General features: G+C 42.2%; 1 protein-coding gene and 1 long non-coding RNA gene across 5 annotated transcripts in view; one reads left to right on the forward strand and one right to left on the reverse strand.

The window, feature by feature from the left end:
* The window catches only part of PIK3CG (phosphatidylinositol-4,5-bisphosphate 3-kinase catalytic subunit gamma), a 34,059-nt gene extending 25,999 nt beyond the window's left edge, over window positions 1-8,060 (forward strand). For all 3 annotated transcript variants that reach the window (XM_025929471.2, XM_086696937.1, XM_086696938.1), the window contains exon 11: window positions 6,796-8,060. In XM_025929471.2, the coding sequence (XP_025785256.1) occupies window positions 6,796-7,074 (279 nt within the window). In that variant the 3' untranslated portion in view covers window positions 7,075-8,060. The remainder of the gene's footprint in view (window positions 1-6,795) is intronic.
* LOC147583325 (uncharacterized) overlaps window positions 1-22,506 on the reverse strand; it is a 172,536-nt gene that overhangs the window by 63,930 nt on the left and 86,100 nt on the right. The window contains exons 1-2 of one of the 2 annotated variants that reach the window (XR_015248093.1): window positions 20,602-20,808; window positions 1,757-1,969 (exon numbers count right to left, since the gene is read on the reverse strand). This is a non-coding gene — a long non-coding RNA (uncharacterized LOC147583325). Of the gene's footprint in view, window positions 1-1,756; window positions 1,970-20,601; window positions 20,809-22,506 lie in introns of those variants that run through there. The other variant, XR_015248092.1, reaches the window with a different exon arrangement.

Consider the following 22,506-nt stretch of genomic DNA (forward strand, 5'->3'; position numbering starts at 1 on the left):
CATCCTGATTTTAAAGCATTGAATCTTAGCATTCCTTCATCGTGTGTTTGCAGATGCCCAACGGTGTTCCAGACTCTGTTCTGGGCACAGGTGGCCAGGAGCACAGCCCTGACACACTGCAGAAGACACACACACACACACAGCTTTGTTCTAAGGATTGCAAAAGTGGTTTGCAGGGGGAGCAATCCTGCCCTGGGGGATGGAAAGGGACTGCCAGTGAAGGGTTCTCATCAGCCCTTGATAAGATCAGTTCCATTTGTTAGGCAGATACAGGGAGGGGAGGAACACCCAAGCAGAAAGAATAACATTAGCAAGGGCATGAAGTGCGTATTTAGTATCAGTATTTAAGAACAAAAAGTACAGTTGTTTGGTATGGTTGGAACACAGGTATTGATGTGAATGTGTCCTGGAGTTTGGGTCAAGAAAGGAGATCTGCATTCCATTTGAAGCAGTGCAAGGGCTGGATTAGGGGGCAAAGCAAAGAAGTCATTTAGAGCTCAATTGGTTAACCACAAATGACTGTAATAGAGGCCTACCATAGGTCAACAGGGAGATGACAAGTTTATCTGTCAAACTGCCCACAATACACTGAATTGATAAAGGATTCACTCTCAGGACCTGTACCCAGGACCACTAACAAGGTCAAGCTCAGCCTTCTAGCCAGGCCTGAAGATGCTCAGTACTGTACTATCCGTTGGAAGATACTGTCAGAGAAGGGTCCAGCATCAGCCGTTTGTAGGCGTTTGAATCCCCTGGTGAGGTAACTGCCCCAGACGCAGACTTGAAAGATGGCCTTGAATTGGACTGATGTGTTAATCTACCAGCATGCAGGGTCACTCAGTGTCTAAGATATTAGACCCCTGTGACTTTTAAACATTTATGGAGAATAAGCTTCCAACTGGTATCTTCTTTCAGTGTTTAGTTTCTTTTAGAGAAGTGTTTTGTCTCCCTGAAGAATATTACCGAGGGGGTTACTCACCATGTTACCAAAAGTGTACTCTTTATAGAGATCCTCTTGTGAAATCTCTATCAGGTCATAATCTCTAGAAAAGCTGTGTTTCTCCTAACATTTTTAAAAAACTCTTCTGAGCATTGGTTAAATAATGGATTTGATTTTCCTTTTGGCAACAGATATATTTGAAGACCACCCATAGCAAGTAAATAGCATTTGTGATGTATAGCGTTAAACTGGTCTCTGTTCGAAATCCACTGTGATCTTTTCCTTTGTCATTCCTTTCCTTTTCCTACCCAATTCTAATTAATGTTATTTTGACTTTTGTGTATCCAGGTAATCCACCCTCAATCTTTTTCAGAACAGGCTAGTGCGTGCACACGCATACATACACACACACACACACACACACACACACACACACACACACACACCCCTACATACAATCTATTTAGAATATGTGACTAAAGCAGAATGACCTAATTGTAACCTTTAGGTTTCTAATGAGCTTCCAAGTATCTGAGAAGAGGGCAATACCGCCCTTTCCCTGCTAGACAGAACTAGTCTGAGAATCATTCTTAAGAGGTCCTTAGGGATAAGAATCCTAATTCAAACTCAGCAAACACACAGCCAAGAGTCAGACACACTCTTCTTTCAGATTTCTCGGAAAGTGCTTCCTCCTGCCTTATGAGCTCGGCTAATCGGTGACTCTCTGTTTTGCCAAAATAACTTCTAAAGGCATTGCTTGGCCAATTCATTAATTTTTATACAAAACAAAAATAAAATCCTCTTTGACAGAAATACCATTTCTCTCCACCGTCTCCTTCCTCCAGCAGACAGCGGCAGCATTAATATTTAGGAAAAGTCAGTGGGTGAGGACGTTGCTTTTCATTGACGGCTATTTGTGAGTTTTCTTCTCTCTCTTCTCTGGGCCCCAGAGTTCCTGTTTTGTAGTCCTGGGGCTACTTCCTCATTTGTGTCAAGATGGACAGTAATATTTCACTTCCACTTTGTTCTCTAGATGGAAATAGAGGAGTTTGTTTTAAGAAAAAGTAGGCCCATTCCGTATGACCCTGCACAGTCTAAGGCAGCCAGAACTCACTGGCAGTTAAGAAGAAATTAGGAGACTGTGTATAGAAAGTTTTCAGTTTGGTGAACTACGTTGGGCCGGTTAACAAATCAACTCCAAGTTTGGACCCTGAAATGATCATGAAGTCCTTTGTTCCCAAGACTTATGGGAGTGGTAGCTTTGTAAAAACAATCCTCTCTTTTGGTACTAGATGCTCTAATCAAGGCATTTGAATCAACTATGAAATTAAGAGCTGATATACTATCTAGGCTCAATCACTTGATCAGCTACTCATGTATACCATTCCGGCTAACAATGTTTCAGTGTTCCCCACATTCACATCCATTAACAAGTACATTACACCAAATCCCTGAAATCAGGTTCTTCCTTTGCCCCTTCTTCTCCACTCAATATTATAAAGCCTTCCCCAGGCAGCTGAGAAGGACAGAATGAGGATGTCTGAGGTCAGTGCCAGGCAGGCCTGGCAGAAGGGAAAAACTCTGCTTCCCCAGCCAGTCACTTCTGTGTTCTGTGCTTCCACACCGCCCCCCCAGGTCCCCAGGCCACATCCTCAGTCCCCCAAACCACAGGCCTCCGGGCCCCAAGGCAGCATGGCCAGGGTTCTTTCAGACACCCTGTGGCTGAGCACAAAGGGCAGAAATGAAACTTCTGGGGCTTGAGGGGGTGGAGCAAGCACCCAGCTGTGCCCCTGGGGCAAGAGAACCATCTGCACACACAGCCAGGGTGCTGGCTTCCTACTTCCCACCCACCTCCGCATTGAGAAGTGCGCGTTCAATAATGCAACTTCTCATACTATTAATAATAATTGCCGACCACATACATAGCACTGAAATCTCACCACAACCATATGAAACGGGTATTGTTATTATTATTCTTATTCTACAGATGAGGAAACTGGGGTCCAGAGAGGTTAAGTGATTTTTCCAATGACAAACAGCTTGTCAGTCATAAAGCCAACATTTGAACCCAGGCAGCAAGGTGTGAACCTGCACTTCTTACCATGGCTCTGTACTATCTCTAAGAAAAAGAGAATAAATCTCTAATTAAATCTCTAAGCCTGCACTGCCAGTCAGAATTTACACATTGTGTCTGACCAGCATAGGGCATGAAAATCTGGGGGGAGGAAAGTTCTTTCTCACAGAAGTGACCCTTGTGTGTAAAAATCAGAACTGAATAAATTCGAACCAGCAGAAATGCTTTATATAGAGGAGATGGCCTTCGAGACTGACACAAGACATTTGTCTTCCTTTACCATGTCCCTGTGTGCTACAGTGACGAGTGAATCCGTGGGTTGCTGCTGAACAAATATGCACCGGAGCACCTACGGATTGGTGTTAGAATAGCTTGGCCCCAGGTCAATTTCCCTTCTCAAAAATTTTCTGTTAAGGAGTTTGACCACACAGTGAGCTCAGAAAGCAAGGGTTGTGCCTGAAGCCCCCAGTGTACAGAAGGATAGAAAATAATTAAAAATCAGAATGTACTCTAATTCAAAATCAAAAGGCATCCCCATCTCTGCCCTTGTGAAAATTGTGTGAGCTAACAAATTAATAAGCCAGTTGCCCGGGGTGAAGTCTGCCCTTCGCCTATGTAATCACCAAGAAATGAGAGTGACTTTGGTCAGTCCAATGGAGGAGCAAAAGATAATGATTTCCGGACATAAGTGAAGTGATTAAGGATGCAAGAACACTAATGCGCTGGGTCCACAGTAGGAAGAGCCCAGTCTTTTGAGTCTGGGAGTGTCCAGCTCCCTGACAAGTAAGCAGAAAGCAGGTAAAAGTGATCTACCCTCCAGGCAGGGAAAGGAGAGGACTAACACTTATTGAACACTTGCTATGTGCCAGTCTCTGTGCCAGGCATTTTTTATATATATGGTCTCATTTAATGCCAGATCAGTCCATGGGTTTTTCTACTTAGACAGGGTGATGCGTTCATGGTGCAGCCTTGACACGCAGAATGATATAGGCATGACCACCATGACCATTGCCGTTATCCTGCCACGTGCAAATGACACACACAAGATAACGTAAAAGCAAAAAGGAGGAGCGCCTGGGTGGCTCAGTCGGTTAAGCATCTGACTCTTGGTTTCTGCTCAAGCCACGATCTCACGGTTCATGAGTTCGAGCCCTGCATTGGGCTCTGCACTGACAGTGAGGAGCCTGCTTGGGACTCTCTCTCTCTCTGCCCCTCCCTTACTCTTTCTCTCTTTCTCTCTCAACACGTAAATTTAAAAACTTAAAAAAAAAAAAAAAAAAGAAAAGAAAACTCACTATCTTAACATTTTGGCCTGTAGACTTCCAATCTTTTTTCCATATAAATATTTTGTGTTCATTTGCCAACATGGGCTGATGCCACCTATGTTGTCGTTTTATGCCTGCTTTTTAACTCAGACACTTTCACATGCTTGTTCAATATTCTTTCACAGTATCATTCTAGCAGTTACAGAGCAGGCAGTTGTAGGTACTTTCATCAGTACCCAACTGTAGGATATTTAGGTTACCTTCAAGTTCTCGCATTTTTTTTTTAATTTTTTTTTTCAACGTTTATTTATTTTTGGGACAGAGAGAGACAGAGCATGAACGGGGGAGGGGCAGAGAGAGAGGGAGACACAGAATCAGAAACAGGCTCCAGGCTCTGAGCCATCAGCCCAGAGCCTGACGCGGGGCTCGAACTCACGGACCGCGAGATCGTGACCTGGCTGAAGTCGGACGCTTAACCGACTGCGCCACCCAGGCGCCCCCAGGTTCTCGCATTTTTAAACATTCTAACAAATATTCTTATGTATTGGTCACTGCAAAATTATCCAAGTTTTTTTTTTTAATTTTTTTTTAATGTTTATTTATTGTGGGGACAGAGAGAGACAGAGCATGAATGGGGGAGGGGCAGAGAGAGAGGGAGACACAGAATCGGAAGCAGGCTCCAGGCTCTGAGCCATCAGCCCAGAGCCCGACGCGGGGCTCGAACCCACAGACCGTGAGATCATGACCTGAGCTGAAGTCGGATGCTTAACCAACTGAGCCACCCAGGCGCCCCAAAATTATCCAAGTTTTTAAAGGTAAATTTCTAGCATGAAAATTGCTGGGTACAAGGACATAGGCATTTTTTTAAAGTCCAGTTTATTGAGGCATTATTCACCTACAGCAGAACTGGGCCTTTTGGTGGGTACAGTTCTTTGAATTTTGACAAATGCATCAGTCACGCAACCATCACCGCAATGAACTTCTCTAACATTTATTAGCATTCTAAAGCTTTTGATGCATGTTATCAAATTGTCTGCTAGTAAAATTATACCTATTCCCACCTCCCATCAGCCTATGAAAGGTGAACATTGGGTATTATTCTTCAAAAAAAATTTTTTTTAAGATTTTCCAGTTGGATAGGTGAATGTTGCCATCTCATTCCCTTACATTTCTTTGATTACAAATGAGGTTGCATATTTTTTCACATTTATGCTCTGTTTTTATGCCTTATGGTGTGAAATCACATTTATATCCTTATATCCAGATTTTTTTGAAGTATTTATATCTGTAATCATTAACTTCAGTTTTCTTCAACACACCATCTTTGCCAAGTTACAACATTAAGGTTGGGCTGTCCTCGTGTTGTAAAATTGAGAACCTTGCACTTTCTTCTTTACTTTGGCACAATATGATTGAAATAAGCATGCCTTGCTTAATAAGTGGACTTAACTCACCTGTGGCACCTTGCTCAAAGGCTTTTGGAGAATGCGCCAGGCAAAGCATTTTCTTTTAATTTTTTAAACTTTTATTTATTTTTGAGAGACAGAGCATGAATGGGGGAGGAGCAGAGAGAGAGGGAGACACAGAATCCAAAGCAGGCTCCAGGTTCTGCGTGGTCAGCACAGAGCCCAACGTGGGACTCAAACCCATGAACCACGAGATCATGACCTGAGACAAAGTAGGACGCTTAACCGACTGCGCCACCCAGGCGCCCCACGCCAAAGCATTTTTAAAGCCCTCTCGCTCAGTATTCAGAATGTGTGTAGGGGCTCCTGGGTGGTGTAGTCAGTTAAGCATCTGACTCTTGATCTCGGCTCAGGTCAAGATCTCACAGTTTTTAAGTTCAAGCCCTGCATCAGGCTGTGTGCTGATGGCACAGAGCCTGCTTAGGATTGTGTCTCTCCTTCCCTCTGCCCCTACCCTGCTTGTATTTAAGTTTTTAAATAAACTTAAAAAAAAGAATTTGTATTAAAATTCCCAAGTTTTTTCAACAGTTTGGAGCATCAGTGAAACGCTAATACATTGGTTTTCTTAGAATAGGCCAAATTGTAAAATAAAGATGAAAACAAAACCTCAAACGCCACATTTCCATCATTTCTCCGGATTCCATTAGCCCTTGGCAAACACGTATGCTTACATGAAGCTCAGTGATCCCAGTATGGTGTTCAAAAACTGACTCATTTCTTTAAAGAGAGTACAGAAATTTCTACCTTCAGTTTCCTAGGAGAGAAACTGATGTGAAAGGTAGAGTAAGAAAAAAGATGAAATGTACCGTATCAACCAGTTTTCCCCGAGCACACCCTGGACATGGGCGATTACACTAATGTGCTTCCTAGGGTATGGAAATAGCATATGTTCTCATAAAACCCTCCATCTGAGAAAGAGGATCTGCCCTGTTGGTGATAGCTTCCTCTCATGGACAGGATAATGCTATGTAAATTCCAGGATCCCTGGGCAGTCATCACCCTACTTAGTTACCGCATCAACATAACTGTACTTTCTTTCCCTTTATCCAGGACGTCTGCGTTAAGGCTTACCTCGCCCTTCGTCATCACACAAACCTGCTGATCATCCTCTTCTCCATGATGCTGATGACGGGAATGCCCCAGTTAACAAGCAAAGAAGATATTGAATATATTCGGGATGCCCTAACAGTGGGGAAAAGTGAGGAGGATGCTAAGAAGTATTTTCTTGATCAGATCGAAGTGTGTAGAGACAAAGGATGGACCGTGCAGTTTAACTGGTTCCTGCATCTTGTTCTGGGCATCAAACAAGGGGAGAAACATTCAGCCTAATTCTTTGGGCTAGAATTAAAAACAAGTTAGTGTTCTAAAGCTTTAAGTCAGCATGTCCATCATTGAACTTGGACTGATGGACAGGACATTATGAAAGCTGGCACTTCAGAAATGCAGCTCTGTTGCTGGCTGAACCCTTTACTGGAGAAAAATACTGGCATGTCGGTTTGTTTAAATAATGTTCAGTTTTAGGCTTGTATGCAGGTTTGTTTTTCCTCATTTGCTTCAGTGATGTTGGAGAACATTCTAAGTTTAAACAAACTATTTCTTCATTGTGCCTGCTGGTTTGACTGTCTTATTATCGAGTGCCTCTGGAAATTGGGAATAATTGGTGACATCTCTTTTCATCTGCGTATACTCTCAATTTGGGTCATTCTTGTGCTCCTCAACCTCTTTAGAGAAAAAGACGTAATCGTTGTAACCTCTGTCTCATTCCCTAAAGGACACTTCCAAACATCCCCCTCCATGTCTGTAGATGATAGCGATTTGCTAAAAGCAAAGGAAGGCGAGTTGGTCTTTTCAGTGTCTTTTGTAATTAGGTTCTTGTACAGTGTACAGCTGAGATGCACAAACATACAATGGAAAATCTGAACCTTTGTGCCCTGGCACTTCTCTGCTGGTCTGCTTCAGGGTTACGAAGAGGAAGAACAGAGAGGAGACCATTCATCTCAACTCTGCCCAAGAGCAGATTGCCAATTCCAGCTACTACAGCCTTCTCCAGCATGGAAACAGGAAGAAACTAAAGGGACTCATTTTTCACCTTTACATCCTCCTCCCTGCCTCCCTTCTTCCTTAACTGTTACCCTCCCACAACTCTTTACCCAAGTTGTGAAGTCCTCAAGAATGCATCTACCCTAGAATTCAAAACTTAGTTGAAAAGCAATTTCTCCCCTAGGGTTACTGGAATTTTATGTACTTATTTGTAAAAATGTTTGGTGGAGTTTTTTTTTTTTTTTAAGTATATTATTAAAGAGGACATTCTAGGAAATATGGATTTGTTTTCACACGCCTTAATTTTACATTTTGGTCTAAGAATTTTTATTCTTTTTTTTTTAATGAAAGAAGGTATTTGGTATCTGAACAGTATTTCATATTAGCAAGAACACTACTTGCCCTGTTCATCTCTCAGTTTAAAGGACTTTTAAACTCTGACACATTCTTCAGATTTCCTAAAAATTGAAATGGTTTCTTTAAAAACCATGTTCATCTCCTAAATAGCTTGCTATTTATTGGAAGTGTTGTTTAACCTTAGAGAAAGATCGTTAAATTATTTATAAAATATTTCTAAATTACCTATAGTTAATACTTTACCTAGAATTAACTGTTAACCATGTCTATGTTTAAACACAATCAGATATAAATAGGTATTTAAGTTAAAATTTTTCTAAACAGATACCTTTGGTGTAGCCTGAACTTTTTTTTTTTTTTTTTGTATATGCAAAAGGCCTTTGAAGGTAGGGGTAACACTGCTTCCTTGCCGGCTGAGCCTTTCCCCTGCTTCATAAGGTGTCTAGAAAGAACACTTCCTTGACAGCTCGTTCTTTCAAAACTACTCCATCCCCCAGTACAGAAGACCATGCCCTGCAACGCATTAATGAATGCATTAATGGAAGGTAGATGTTGTGCGACATTTTTACAACTATTCCCCACCATTCTTCTGAACAAGAACAGGAAGGATGATGCTTTCTAATTGAGAAGATGTATTCATTATTCTTATAAAAAAAAGCTGAGCTGGGCCTTGCACAGATTCTGCTTTTTATTTGAATTGCTGAAATAATCGTCTTGATAGAAGAGTTAGAGAAATGTATTCATATTTAGCTTGCTGGCACATGGGCATACCTATTTTCAGATGGACAAGTTCTTTTGTTATGCTGACACACATCACATTGGGCCTGATTCTTCTGTATTTCAGTGAAGGTAGAACTTTAACTCTTTAGACTCACAGATAAAAATTACTTTTGTGTGCCTCTTCCGTTCATTATTTACAGTGAATCACATGACCCACAGCTTTTAGACTTTTGAAAACGTTGTAGAGTTCGGGTCATCTCCTCCTGGGAGGAGATTTGGGGGAATTACCCACAATTCTGTCTTCACTGCCAGATGAAAACAGAGATTACAGGTTAGATGATTCGGGTAAAAGCAGCTTTCATGTATGTCCAGGACTGGATACATGATTTGCAGAGCCCAGTACAAAATGAAAATGCGGGGCCTGCCATTCAAAAATTATTAAGAAGTTCAAGATAGCAACAGCAGAGCATGAAACCAAGCACAGGAACTTCTGACCATGAGTCACTGCACAGGTCACAAGCCTGTGAAGCTGGCGCTGTACAGATCTGAATAATGGCTTTGATGCTCAATTTTGCATTTGGACTCCATCTGTAGGAGTTCAGATAAAGTGCCCAGATCAAAATGCTGTTTATGTTCTAATTAAAATACCTCATTTCTGTGGCTGTACATTTGGACGTAAAACACTGGCCCATTGATTTAGGACTGGAACAATGGCCACTAAAAGGAGAGCAAAGCAGATGTTCGAGACCTAGCCCCATATGACCCCATTTAACTACGTTTAGTGAAAGTATGAGGGAGTGGAGACCTCGTAGATAAAATATAGAAATTCCTAGAGAAGACTCTTGACTTTTAAAAAGGTAACTTTATTAACTATATATATTTATAGGAGATGAATCATTTTTTAAAGAAAGACCAGAAGGGCGCCTGGGTGGCTCAGTCGGTTGGGCATCCAACTTTGGCCCAGTTCATGATCTTGCGGTTTGTGAGTTTGAGCCCTGCGTTGGGCTCTGTGCTGACAGCTCAGAGCTTGGAGCCTGCTTCAGATTCTGTGTCTTTCTCTCTCTGCCCCTCTCCCACTTGTGCTCTGTCTCCCTCTGTCCCTCAAAAATAAATAAACGTAAAAAAAAAAAAAAATTAAAGGTTAGATATGGGAATTCTGTGGGATAATTTGGAGGCTGGGAATCCTAGGTAAATGGAAATTATTTTTTTGATATGGGCCAAAAAATAAGTTAGAAAGTATATTTATGGAGCAAGTTCTGGCGTTTGGCAAACCAGGCTCTATTTGCCATGGCTATGAAATAAATTGTCAGTTATATTTTACAACATGAAGAAAAAAGTTTTTGGATTTTTAAGGACTCTGCCATCTTATATCTGTTTTACCCAACCTAATAATTCTGGTCAATTAATCTGGTTCTTATCTGTGTGCTTGTCTGCATATTTGCAAGGACTCATTTTTAGGACAGATGCCAGGGGAGCCTAAAGCACACACCTTGGCAAAGGTGCTCATTCAGAAAGTCAAGAGATATTTCCTCTTCTGGACAGTCCAGCTCTCCCCACTTGTATTTGCATTTCAATTACAATCGTTGAATGTAAATTCAAATTAAAGAATCGACGCCTTGTATTCTCTGTACGCGTCTTTTAATGTCTGAAAGTCCAGATATTCCTGAAAGTCAGATTCCTTAACAAATCTTTATGGAGTATGGTGCCTGGCTGGCTCAGTCAGTCTGACTCCTGACACGGGCTCAGGTCATGATCTCACAGTTTGAGTTCAAGCCCCGCATTGGGCTCTGTGCAGATAGCATGGAGCCTGCTTGGGATTTTCTCTCTGCCCTTCCCCCCTTGCTGTCTCTCCCTCTCTCTCTCTCTCTCAGAATAAATAAATAAACATTAAAAAAAGAAGAAAGAAAAAATATCTTTATGGAGTGCCCACCGCCCTAGTAGACTGTGTGCTGAGGACTGGGTATTAGAATGTGGAACAAAATCGACCCAGCCTCAGTCCTTAAAGGGTTTATAGTTTGCTGGCAATAGCAGACACCTCATAATGGTTGTATCTTGTGGGTCAAATTGTGTCCTCCCAAAAAGATGAAGTCCTCACCCTTGGTCCCTGTAAATGTAATTCTATTTGAATTAGGTTCTATAGATGTAATAGAGTTAAGGTGAGGTCATGATGGTGAGCCCTGATTCAATATGTCTGGCATACTCAAAAGGAAAAAGAATGTGATAGAGGTAGAGATTATAGTGTCTACCAGCCAATGGACACCTGGGGTACCAGATGCCGGAAGAAGCAAGGAAGGGTCCCACCCTAGAAGCTTGTAAGGGAGCATGGCCCTGCCAACACTTGCAGATGTCTAGCCTCTAGAACTGTGAAAGAATAAATTTCTACTGTTTTGAGTCACCCAGTGTGTGATATTTTGTTATGACATCCCTAGGAAATTAATAGAGTGTCGACAATCATCAGTTTTGTGGGGGTTTCTTTTTGGAGGAGCAGACAGAGTTTATGTAAGTAAACCTGTTTGATGCTTTCTACTGTTACCAAAAAGACTTAATTGAGTGCAAAATATGTGACAAAGTGCTAATATACTTAATATATAAAAAGCTGTAATAATTCAATAAGTAAAAAATGAATACCTTACCAGAAAATGTTGAATTCACCAAAAAAATACATGTGGCCAATAACCATATCACAAGAACCCCAAATCACTGCTGATGAAGCAAATGCAAATTAAGATAATTTAAGTGTCTTTTCACCATCAGATTAGGAAAGATTGGTAATAGTGAGAGTTGGTGATAATTTGGAATAAAGAATACTCTAGCACACTGTTGAAAACAGAGCAAGTTGATAAAATTTATGCATGGCATTTTGTCACATTTTATCAAAATTAAGAAGATATTGGGGTGGCTCAGTCTGTTGAGCATCTGACTTTTTTTTTTTTTTTTTTTGGAGAAAGAGAGAGAACGCATAAACGGGATAGAGTCAGAGAGAAGTAGAGACAGAATTCCAAGCAGGCTCTGCAACATCAGTGAGAGCCCGCTGCAGGGCTTGAACTCACAAACTGTGAGATCATGACCTGAGCCCACATCAAGAGTTGGACGCTTAACCGACTGCACCACCCAGGCGCCCCAAGCATCTGACTCTTGATATCAGCTCAGGTCGTGATCTTTCAATCATGATCTAGATGCTCCATGCCGAGTGTGGAGCCTCCTTGGGATTTTCTCTCTCTCTCTCTCTCTCTCTCTGTTGCTCATCTCCTCCCCGACTCACACACAGGAGAGTGAGCTGGGTATGGGCAAAGACAGCAGGGAGCCCGATGTGGGGCTTGATCTCAGGAACTATGAGATCATGACCTAAGCTGAAATCAAGAGTAAGAGGGTTAACTGACTGAGCCACCCAGGAGCCCCAATAAATCAACTTAAAAAAACAACAGAAAAAGAGGGTATCTATTCTCCTACCCAGCAAGTTCACATCCAAGAATTTATCCTTAGAAACTATCGGACAAGTGTGCAAAGACTTACAGACAAAACCAGTTACCAATATTCTTTATAATACAACCCAAAATTGGAAATGGCCTAACAGTCCCTCATTAGGGGATTGGTTAATTAAATCACATTCATACAATGGAGTACAATGAAACCCCTGAAAAGATAAGGTAGATGAAAATGTATTAACATCCATGTAGATCTATGACATAATTGAGTGAAACAAGGTGGTTACCAGGCCAGTGTTGCGGTACAGTCATATTCAAGTAAAAATGTAGGCTTATAGCAACATTAAAAGGCTGGGAGAATATATTCACACCAAACTGTCAATGGTGATTTTTTTACCCTACATTTATTTTTTTTTTTTTCTCTCGGGTTTTGGGAAACTTGATGCTATATTTTTGAATTTTTTAAAAAGGGAAAAATAGTATTTTAATTTTGGGAAAACAATACAGTCTACACGATAATCATATCCTTTAGCTTACATCAAGCCTCACTAAAAGCTCAGAAAATTTTGTTTCTCTAAGGGAAAAAAATCCCGTGAAGTCAGCAGTTGTCAAGGAGTGACGGCCAAGCTGTTGTCAGAACTTTTTGGCATACAAATGACCGTGTCAAAGTTTCCTGTCTTACTCAACCCTACCTGATTGTGATCTTTGGTACACTAATGCCAGCCTGATCCATCCCCTAAAATGATAATGCTTTTAGAGAAGAGAGGCCTCCAAGGATGCTGTCTGTTTAGTCAGTAAGGGATGCCTTGCCCGGGCCAGCTCTTGTCAGCTCTGCAAATCTTCTACACTGAGCTCTCTAGCTCACACATGACGTCCCCCTTGGAGGTGCAAAGCACCTCATTTTCACTTCTCGGGGAGTGCCAGAATTTTTTCTATGCATTCACTCATTAGTACAAATTAAATCTCACTGCCTGTGGCTTTGTTTGGTATGACGTTTTCCTTCTGGGAGCTGGGCTCTGAGTCTGGGTTTATAATGCACCAGTCATTCAATTTGGAGGATGTGATGGAGACAGGGACGTAAAAAGGAACATAGAATTTACCTGCAGCCCCTCTGTATCTCGTAGTGGGTGGCCAGTCCTCTGACAAGTTTTATACGCAGAGAATCAAACTCAGAATTCTTCTGATTACACTTAAGTGTTAAAATGGGTTCCTATTCTCTTCAGAGATGTGCCCACCATGACCCCCACCATTTCCAGCCACATGCAGGGTTGTGGCTGAACAGAACCTCCCATTACCGGATGTATATGGCAGCCAAAGCCATACTGGTCCCTAGCACCCCCACCCCATGCCTTTCTTTGTATCATCGCCAAACACCTGTTCTACAAAATTACCAGGGCCTCCACTGGGAAAATCCTGTGGCCACAAACCACTGCCAAATCCCTGAGTTCTCCCTGGCTCTCTTTCCCCAATCCATGGCTCTAGAAACCAGAAGAGACAATTTCTCCGTATTTTTAACTTTTTCTTATGTTTATTTATTTATTTAGAGAGAGGGGAGGAGAGAGAGGCAGGGAAGGGCGGGGGTGGGGAGGGAGAGGGAGAAGAAGAGGGAGAGGGAGTGGGAGAGAGAATCCAAGCAGGCTCCACACTGTCAGCATGGAGCCTGATGCAGGGCTCAAACTCATGAACTGTGAGATCATGACCTGAGCTGAAATCAAGAGTCAGCCGCTTAACTGACTGAGCCACCCCAGTGCTCCACTAATTTCTCAATTTTGAAGCAACCCCTTGCTTAGGCAGTAATTGTTTATCATGGCAAAGCACATTCTGTAGGTTTTCAACTGGTAGAGGAGTTTGACTCCTTTAACCTATACAGATTTAAAGGAGTCTGAGACTTGAGATACCCTAGTGGAAAGCCAGGGTGAGTGTGTGTGGCTGTGGATGCAGAGTGGACCATAAGCCAATAACTGGGGGATAATCCACTTTAAAGTCAGCCAGATGCCACAGTAGCAGTTCAGAGTAGGTGAGGCAGGAAAGAAGGTAGATCAGTGGCTCTGGCATTTGATCATTCCAAATTCAGTACAAACTGTCCACCTGAAAGAGTTGTCTAATCTTGCTAAGCTTCAGCTCTCTCCTCCATAAACTGGGTAGAGAGTGGTACCTCTTTCACAGAACTGCTGTGCAGCCTGTGTTGGCTGCTGTGTCTCCCTCTCTCTTTGTCCCTTCCCTGTTCTCGCTCTGTTTGTCTCTCTCTCTCTCTCTCTCAAAAATAAACAAACATTAAAAAAATGTTTTTAAATAAATAATGAAAGTGAAGCATTAACTGGAATGTCTGGAGTCTTTGCTCAATAAACAAAAGCCATCGTTTCCGTGCTCCTTTTCAAGGAAGGCTGAAGAATCTCAAGAAATCAAAAGTTCTAAGGCATCATCCTTGGAATGACTTCTAGAAGTAAATGATGGAAATCTTAATGACTTTATAAATATGACATCCTCCCAGTATGACTTCAAAGGAGAAATAATTTCCACTCTATGTCAACATCAGATACCAAGGAAATCTTTTAAACAACATCCTTCTCTGACCAGTTAATCTAATCAGTGTACATTATCCGTGGGTTCTGTCTGGGCCTAAGGAAAGTTAGAGGGCCTGGAACCAATTGACAAGGCCACTAACTCCTATTCACTTTCCCCCTCCCCGTGAACTTTATGGAAAGTTAATTTATATAAAATACAATTCAGCCATTTAAATGTATCGTGTGATAAGTTTGACACACGTACACACCCATATATCCATCTATCACCACAGCCAAGATCCAGCACGGCCCCATCACCAAAAAGCCCCCTCAGGCCTGCATGTAGTAAATTTCTTCCCATGTCTTCACTGAAATGCTTTCTGTCACTATAGTTTTGCCTTTTCTAGAACTGCATATAAATGGAATCATGCAATATGTGGTCTTTTGTTCACATAGTATGATATTTTGGAGATTCATCTAGATTGCCTAAATAAAATATAATTTAGGGAGGTTCATTTGCTGGACAGGTTTGCTATGGTTCACTCTAGAGTCAAATGCCAACTTTCACTTTTGTCTGCTGTCTGTGACAATGCATGCCCATGGCTCCTGTTCTGTCTTAGATTATTGAGAAAGACCCATTATTACTCTTACCTTGTTGTTTATATAAGATAATAGATGACAAGTAGCCTTCATTTCCTCTGGTTATGAAATAGTGCAGAGGTAGATTGTAATATTCCCCACTGCTGCCGAAGGGCAAGCAACTAGCAGTGCCAACAGACAGACAAATACAGGAACCCCTGAAGTCATCAGAGAATATAGAAAAGAGACCTTCTAGAGCAGCGTGTCTCCTAACGTGCACATAAATCACTAGGGATACATATTCTGATTCCATAGTGTAGGACAGGGCCTGGGGTTCTGTCTCTCCAACAAGCTTCCAGGGGAAGCCGATGCTTCTGGTCCCCAAACCACACTTTGCATAACAAGGTTCTATAGGACACAGAGGCAGATTCTGTGGGTTGGTAGGGAATGTCAAAGCAATAAGAAGGCTGAAAATATGTACCAATCTGCACCTGAGAAATACTACCCAAAGACATGAATTTTCATCAATCCATATATGTGTATGTATATATCATCTTTGTTTTTTCTAATGGCATCTCAATTTTCTCATCTGTAAAATGGGAATTAAACTATATGTGGTACGTAGACCTCCAGTATGGTCCCCTATGATCTCTGACTCCTGATGTTACACCCTTGTGGGATTCTTTCCCCATGAGTATGAACTGGGTCTAGTGAGTTGCTTCTAACAAATAAAATATAGCAAAGATGATGCAACATCACTTTCAAGATTGGGTTCTAAAAGCCTATGAGTTTCATCATACTGGCATTTCTAGCTTGCTCTTTCCCACCTTTTCAGTTTGATGAAGCCACCCACCATGTTGTGAGCCACTCTCTGGAGAGATCTACATGGCAAGGAATCCAGGGAAGCCTCTGGCCCACGGTAAGAAACGAAGTGAATTCTGCCACCAACCACATAAATGAGCTGGGAAAAGTCTTTTCAAGTCAAGTCTTGTGAGAGATCCAGAGCCAGAGGACTCGGCTAAGCCATGCGTGGATTCCTGATACGGAGACCATGAGATAATAAATGTGTCGGTTTTAAGCCACAAAGTTTTAGAGTAATTTATTGTGTAGCAATAGATAACTAATAGATTTCAGAGTTGTTTTAAGGATTAAAAAAGACAAAAGAATTAATATATGTGAATGAACTTAGCACAGTGCCTGGCACAGAGTAGCTGCTTGGCAATGCTAGTTGAATCTAAAAACAGCAGAGTCATAAACATCACCAGGATTTGTAAACAGCAGCTGCATCCACTAATCCAAGAACAATCCATGTGTATAAAGTCTGTTACTTTCAGCCTTGTTGGGGAAACTGTAGACCAAAAAGTTTGACATATACATATAAATGCAAAGACATAACTAATACCTATGCATGTTTTACATACATATGTAGATATCTCACTTTTTAAATATAAGCTTGTTTTTCATGGATCTTAGAGCTGTGCTCAAGTACCCTAGCAAGGAGGAAGAAGAGGAAGAGGAGAAGGAGGAGGTGGAAGAAGAGGGGGAGAGGGAGAAGGAGGAAGAGGGGGAGGAGGAGGGGGGAGGAGGGAGCAGAAGGGGAGGGGAAGGAGGAGGGGGGAGGAGGAGGGGAGAGGAGGAGGGGAGAGGAGGAGGGAAGAGGAGGAGGAAAGAAGGGGAGCTCCCACTGAACTATGTTTTATGAAGTGGCATTCCCACATTTTTCTTCTCATTCTCTCCCTCCTACCTTCCAGTTTATTCAAAGATACAAGTTCAACAGCAATCATCAAACCAAATGGAACCTCTAAGAAGGGAAATCAGTCCAGGCTGGGAGCTGCCACTCTCTTACCAGCCATTATGGCCCTTCAATGAAACTGGACTTTCAAATTGGTTCAGTATCACCAAAATCTACATGAAAATCACTGATAAACATGTAAGAGCATTTCAAAGTGAGACCAAGTCCATCATATCTATCAGACATTTATTCAGCATGCGCTGTGTGCCTGGCATTCCGCCCTCCTGGGATCACCCAGGAAACAAAAATAAGTCAAGCACCATCTGGTGGACGGAGCAGGCACAGTCACACTTGACTGTCAGGAAAACCCGTGAGGGAGCATCATAACCAATGGCCACCTGCTCTGTTATAGGCTTGGGAGCAAAGACGAGGATGCAAAGATGACCTCTTAACTAGAGAGGCAAGGCAGGCTGTGACGTGTTGTATTAGGGGTATATGTAAAGAGTGGAGAAAATAGAAAGGCGCCAAAAATTAATTCTGACTAAGGGACCAGAAAAGGCTTTCTAATGAAGGGAACATTTGAGTGTGGTTTTGAGGAATAAATAGGATCTCACCATGTGGGTAAAAGCATTCCAGATGGGGTGAGGGTAGGAGCAGCAGAGACAAAAAGTGAGGTGTAAAAATGTAAGGTACGTCAAGAAATGCTAGCTACAGCACCACAACGGAAGTGTCAGCTGGATGGCGAGAGAGTGGGAAGCAAAGGCTAAAATGGGGGAAGATCATAAAAAGCCTTGAAACCAAAGAGAGGTTGGATTTATGACATACATCCTGCATGTAATAGGAAAGCATGATTACCTTTTAAGGACAAGAGCAATCCGGCCATTCATTAGCCAGCACGCTTCAGGTTGCTAGGGACTGAAACCCAATTCAAATCGGCTTCAGTGAAACAGAATGTATTGGTTCACTCAACTGGAAAGAAAAGAGGTACATCTGGCTTCAGGCTCAGCTGGTGCCAAAGAATAAATGACATTATCTCTCAGCACTACCTTCCCCTTCTTGACTCCTTTCTCAAGGGGATTCTCTCCAGCTGTAGCAAAGTTAGTCATCAACAGCTTATGATTTACATCCCAGCGGCTTAGGGCCTTCTGTGAGACAAGAGGGTTTCTCTTCAAGAGTCTGGTGGCTGAAACTTACTGGATAATCTAGATCGCCCATTACCATCATAAATGCCAGGGCCAGGGCAATGTAGTGCCCATGCATCAGCCCAACCCAAACTCTATTCACTGAAGGGGGAGTGAGTCCTCAACAGAAAATCCAAGGGCTGTTTTCAAAAGAAACAGAAATGGGTGCAAATCTGGGGGAAAAAACTGTGCAAAATAAAAAAAGGAATTCTAGAGACAGTCTTTGGGGGCCAGTGAGGTAGAGGTGTTCCCCCAGAAGCCAGAAAGGCCCTGCAGTAGGCTAGTCAAGAGATCAAATGGTGTGAACCAGGACAGACATCACAGGCATGACATGAACACAGCAGTTGTTCCTAACCTCACAAGGAATATTTAAGGGTCAAGGGAGAAAAGTTTTAAGAAGTGTGGAAATCTTAGGTGTCATCAATGGGGTCCTGTGACACAAAGACAAAACTTAGATTTCATCATGTTTCTACCCATGTGAAATAAGTTCAGGTGACCCTGGCATGTTACATGGCTTATGTGCTGTGAGCACAAACACAGGCTAAGACAGCTTGGGTTGAAGTTAGACAAACGGCATACATATAAATCTACTGGAAAAAAAAAAACTCATTCTCATTACCTAGGGACTCATATTTTTCTTCAATTTGCCTTAAAAATAAATATATAATTTCATTACAAGGGCCATAAAAATCCTTAGCCATATATGTCATACTAGTACTTTCTTATGTATATTCCAAATACAATGCATAAGAGAAGAGCCCAGGGAAGGAATTCAGAACATGCCACTCCAAAGATACCACTTTGGCTTATTGTTTATTTGGAACTGAAAGCACTTAAGAAACAGCAGATGCATGAATGCTCTGGCCTCCCCTTTTCTATACAAGCTTCCATGAGAGAGGTGCCCTCTTTATATCAGGAAGAGAAGCACATCCTTATCACCAAAGACTTGGAATCATCACCGAAATGGACCTCTACAAATATACTAAAATAACTCATCTTCCACTAGCTTCCCTCACCGATATATCTCTTAGGAACTGCCCTACAATTTACTGCCCCCAACCCAAACCCCTTTGCCTTGTCATTTGTTCCCAAATGTATCATCATTTCCCTTTAAAAATTTTTTGTAATGTTTTATTTATTTTAAGAGAGAGAGAGTAGAACATGAGCAAGGGAGGGGCAGAGATAGAGGGGGAGAGAGAGAATTGCAAGCAGGCTCTGCACCGTCAGAGAAGAGCCCAATGTGGGGCTCGAACTCACAAACCATGAGATCACGACCTGAGCCAAAATCAAGAGTCAGATGCTTAACTGACTGAGCCACCCCGGTGCCCCTCATCTCCTTATCTAAAAGGTATAAAAGTTTTCTGTTCTGGTCACTTCTTTGGGTCCTCATTCTCTTGTGAAGCCCTCCATGTACATGAAAAAATTTTAATAAAATGTGTATGCATTTCACTTGTTAATCTGCTTATATCATTTTAATTCCAGGCCCAGCTGGAGACACTCAGAGGACAGAGAATTTTTTTCCTCCCTTACACAGGAATCTAAATACTCTTTTCATTAAGAAAGTGCTAGTGGCAGAATGGGGATGGGGAAAGAACACTGTGCTGGAGGTGGGGAGTCCAGGCTCCACTCCAGGGCAAACCAATCAGCCTCCCTGGGCAACAAGATTCTCATCTAGACAAAGAGGTAGAGCTGGACTCTGCCTAGGGTTCCTTCCATATCTACTATTTGGTGTTTTTGTACCAAAAAGTCCCTCTCTGCCCAGAGCTCTCCCTCCCAGGGACAATCCTGAATCTCCTCAATTCTAGTCCCTGTCTGGTCAGCCTGTTCCGTCGGTGTCAGTTCTATAAAAAGCCTCCCTGACACTCCCACCAGAACCCATCACATGAGTGTGAAGCAGCATTTCTGTGCAGATCACCCAACCACACCCAGTGTGAAGAGTGTGACTAAAGCCACACACCCACCTCTTAAAAGGCCAGTGTGGGAGGTCAGCATCCTTGTGATACTGCCAAAAGGACATCTACCACAGCACCCAGGCAGTCAGAAATGACAAGACCAAAAACCCGCACCCCCAGACCATGGAAAGAAATGTGGTAAATGCTGATTCTAACAAAGCTGGGTGTTCTATGACAGGCCTTTTAATTGGAAGTAACAGAAAACCACTCTAACTTAGGAACGAGGTGGGGTTTATTTTAAGGATATAAATCTGTCTCATAAAACCTTGGATCAAGAAGTATATCCAAGCTTCCCAAAGAAACAGGAACTGAAAAACATCAAAAGTCTTTCCAATCTCTCTCCTTCCCTCCCTCCCTCTGCCTTACCTTTCTCCTCTGTGTGCTTGACTGTCTCTCTCTCCCTGCGTACCCCCCTCTCCTCGCCGGGGTGGAGCAGGTCGCTAAATGGCCACGTCTCATCCCCCCTCTCGTAGGAACATCTAATTTAAACCTCCAGCATCTTCATGTTCCAATTAAACCACACTGAAGGTTATGATTGGCTCAGCTTGTCCACCTCTAGGCCAATCAGTTGTGATCAGGGAGGCGGAGTCACTTGGTGAAAACATGGCTGCCAGGACCCACCCCCTCACCACGCTGGAAACAGGGGCAGGGTAACACACAAATGTCTGAAGGTCTTTGGCCATGAAAGGCAATATGTAGGTGTAGAAACACTTCGGCCAAGTTTTCTGTGATTTTTCTTGCTTGAATATTTCTCTACATATTAAACAATATACAGAAAGACATTCTATGGTATTAACATTTTCTACATAGTCTAATGTACATAAGATCTAACTGGTAAGACACAGCTGCTGAATCTGAACATTACTATCATTTATTAGTAACCATAATAACAGGGAAGAAAAGCAATTCAAGCAACTGGAGTTAATCTTCCCTATCTTTCACCCCACAGATGAACCCAGGTCACTTAATTCTCCCCAGCTGAGTATGCAGCTGACATTTAGTGAAGGAAGCATAAAAATGATTTCTGGCTATGTAGGTGTGTTTCATGAAAACACTCTTCTTCAGCAGCTCCTGACTTCAAATGAGAACTCCAAGCATTCGCAGGCACGTTTAGTGCTTAATACATTTAAGAAAACAGAATAGAAGTTATATGGTTTCCCTGGAAACCTTTTTCTAAAGAACCTTGCACATGCACCTTCTCAAGAAGCAGGTGCTGCTGCCTGGGGATTCTTTCCTGCCGGCTGCCCCCTGCTATTCATTAAAAGGTCAAGGTGAGGGCTCTTCAGCTCTATGAGCAATGGTTGGGCTTATTTTGCTTACAGTTATTTAGTATCAAGTCTCTCTTTACTACCTGGTTCTATTAGAAAAATATGCCCAGGTGGCTTTTGGCATATTTTAAAAGCATTTGCAAGCATTAGCTTATCAAAGGGAAATGGAGAAAGTCCCATAGTGTGTATCAGAATGAGTGATGTATCAGTCCCAGGGCCTTTATCAATAGCTGTGACCTTTTAGAGTTTTGGGGTAAGGTTACCAAAAAAAAGAACAATCAGGCTTGAAGAATTTTAGGAAATTACTAATACCTCGATTCCCAAAGAGCCATGGGAGCTAGGTTGAGCATGATTCCTGCCTAGCTTAAAGGGATATATTATAAGCCACCAGCTTATATAAGTAACCCTTTCTTCCACTGCAACATTTCACCATCCTCCTGTTTCCTCCCCCTCCCATCTCCATAACAACCAGGGCTGTTATCAGAAAGAAATCAGCCTGCCTCTTTGACTTTTGTCTCTAATTTAGGGATGCTTATCTTGGGAGGTCTACTTTATTTCTTCCTTGGAAACCCTTAACATTTTAAGGCATCAGTTCAATATCTGGGTTTCAAGATCCTCCCCCATGTCCAACATCAATAGAGCAGATGAAAATCAAACAAATCGCACCAGGAAAGGGGTATCATTCTAAGATATGGAAGAGACTGCATGATTCTATTTAATAGATCAGGACAGACAGTGCAATTATAACATTGGCCAGTCTTGTATAGGCAAGAGGAAAAAATATTAGCTAGAACAGCACCTACTCTGGACTCCCTGGCAAGGCCTCCAAAACAGCGCCCCCATTTCCACTTGAAGTCATCCTCAGCACTTAAGATGCCGTGAGGTCACGGCCAGAAGTACCCAATCTACTTTCAAGATAATGTACTTTCTCTTTCAATATGACTATCATTTATGTGCCAGACACCTTGTGAAATCTTTGGAATTCAGAATTAATAACACACGA

Source organism: Puma concolor, chromosome A2 (assembly GCF_028749965.1).
Source record: "Puma concolor isolate L17-30 chromosome A2, mPumCon1.1.hap2, whole genome shotgun sequence".
In the NCBI taxonomy this organism is placed as follows: Eukaryota; Metazoa; Chordata; class Mammalia; order Carnivora; family Felidae; genus Puma; species Puma concolor.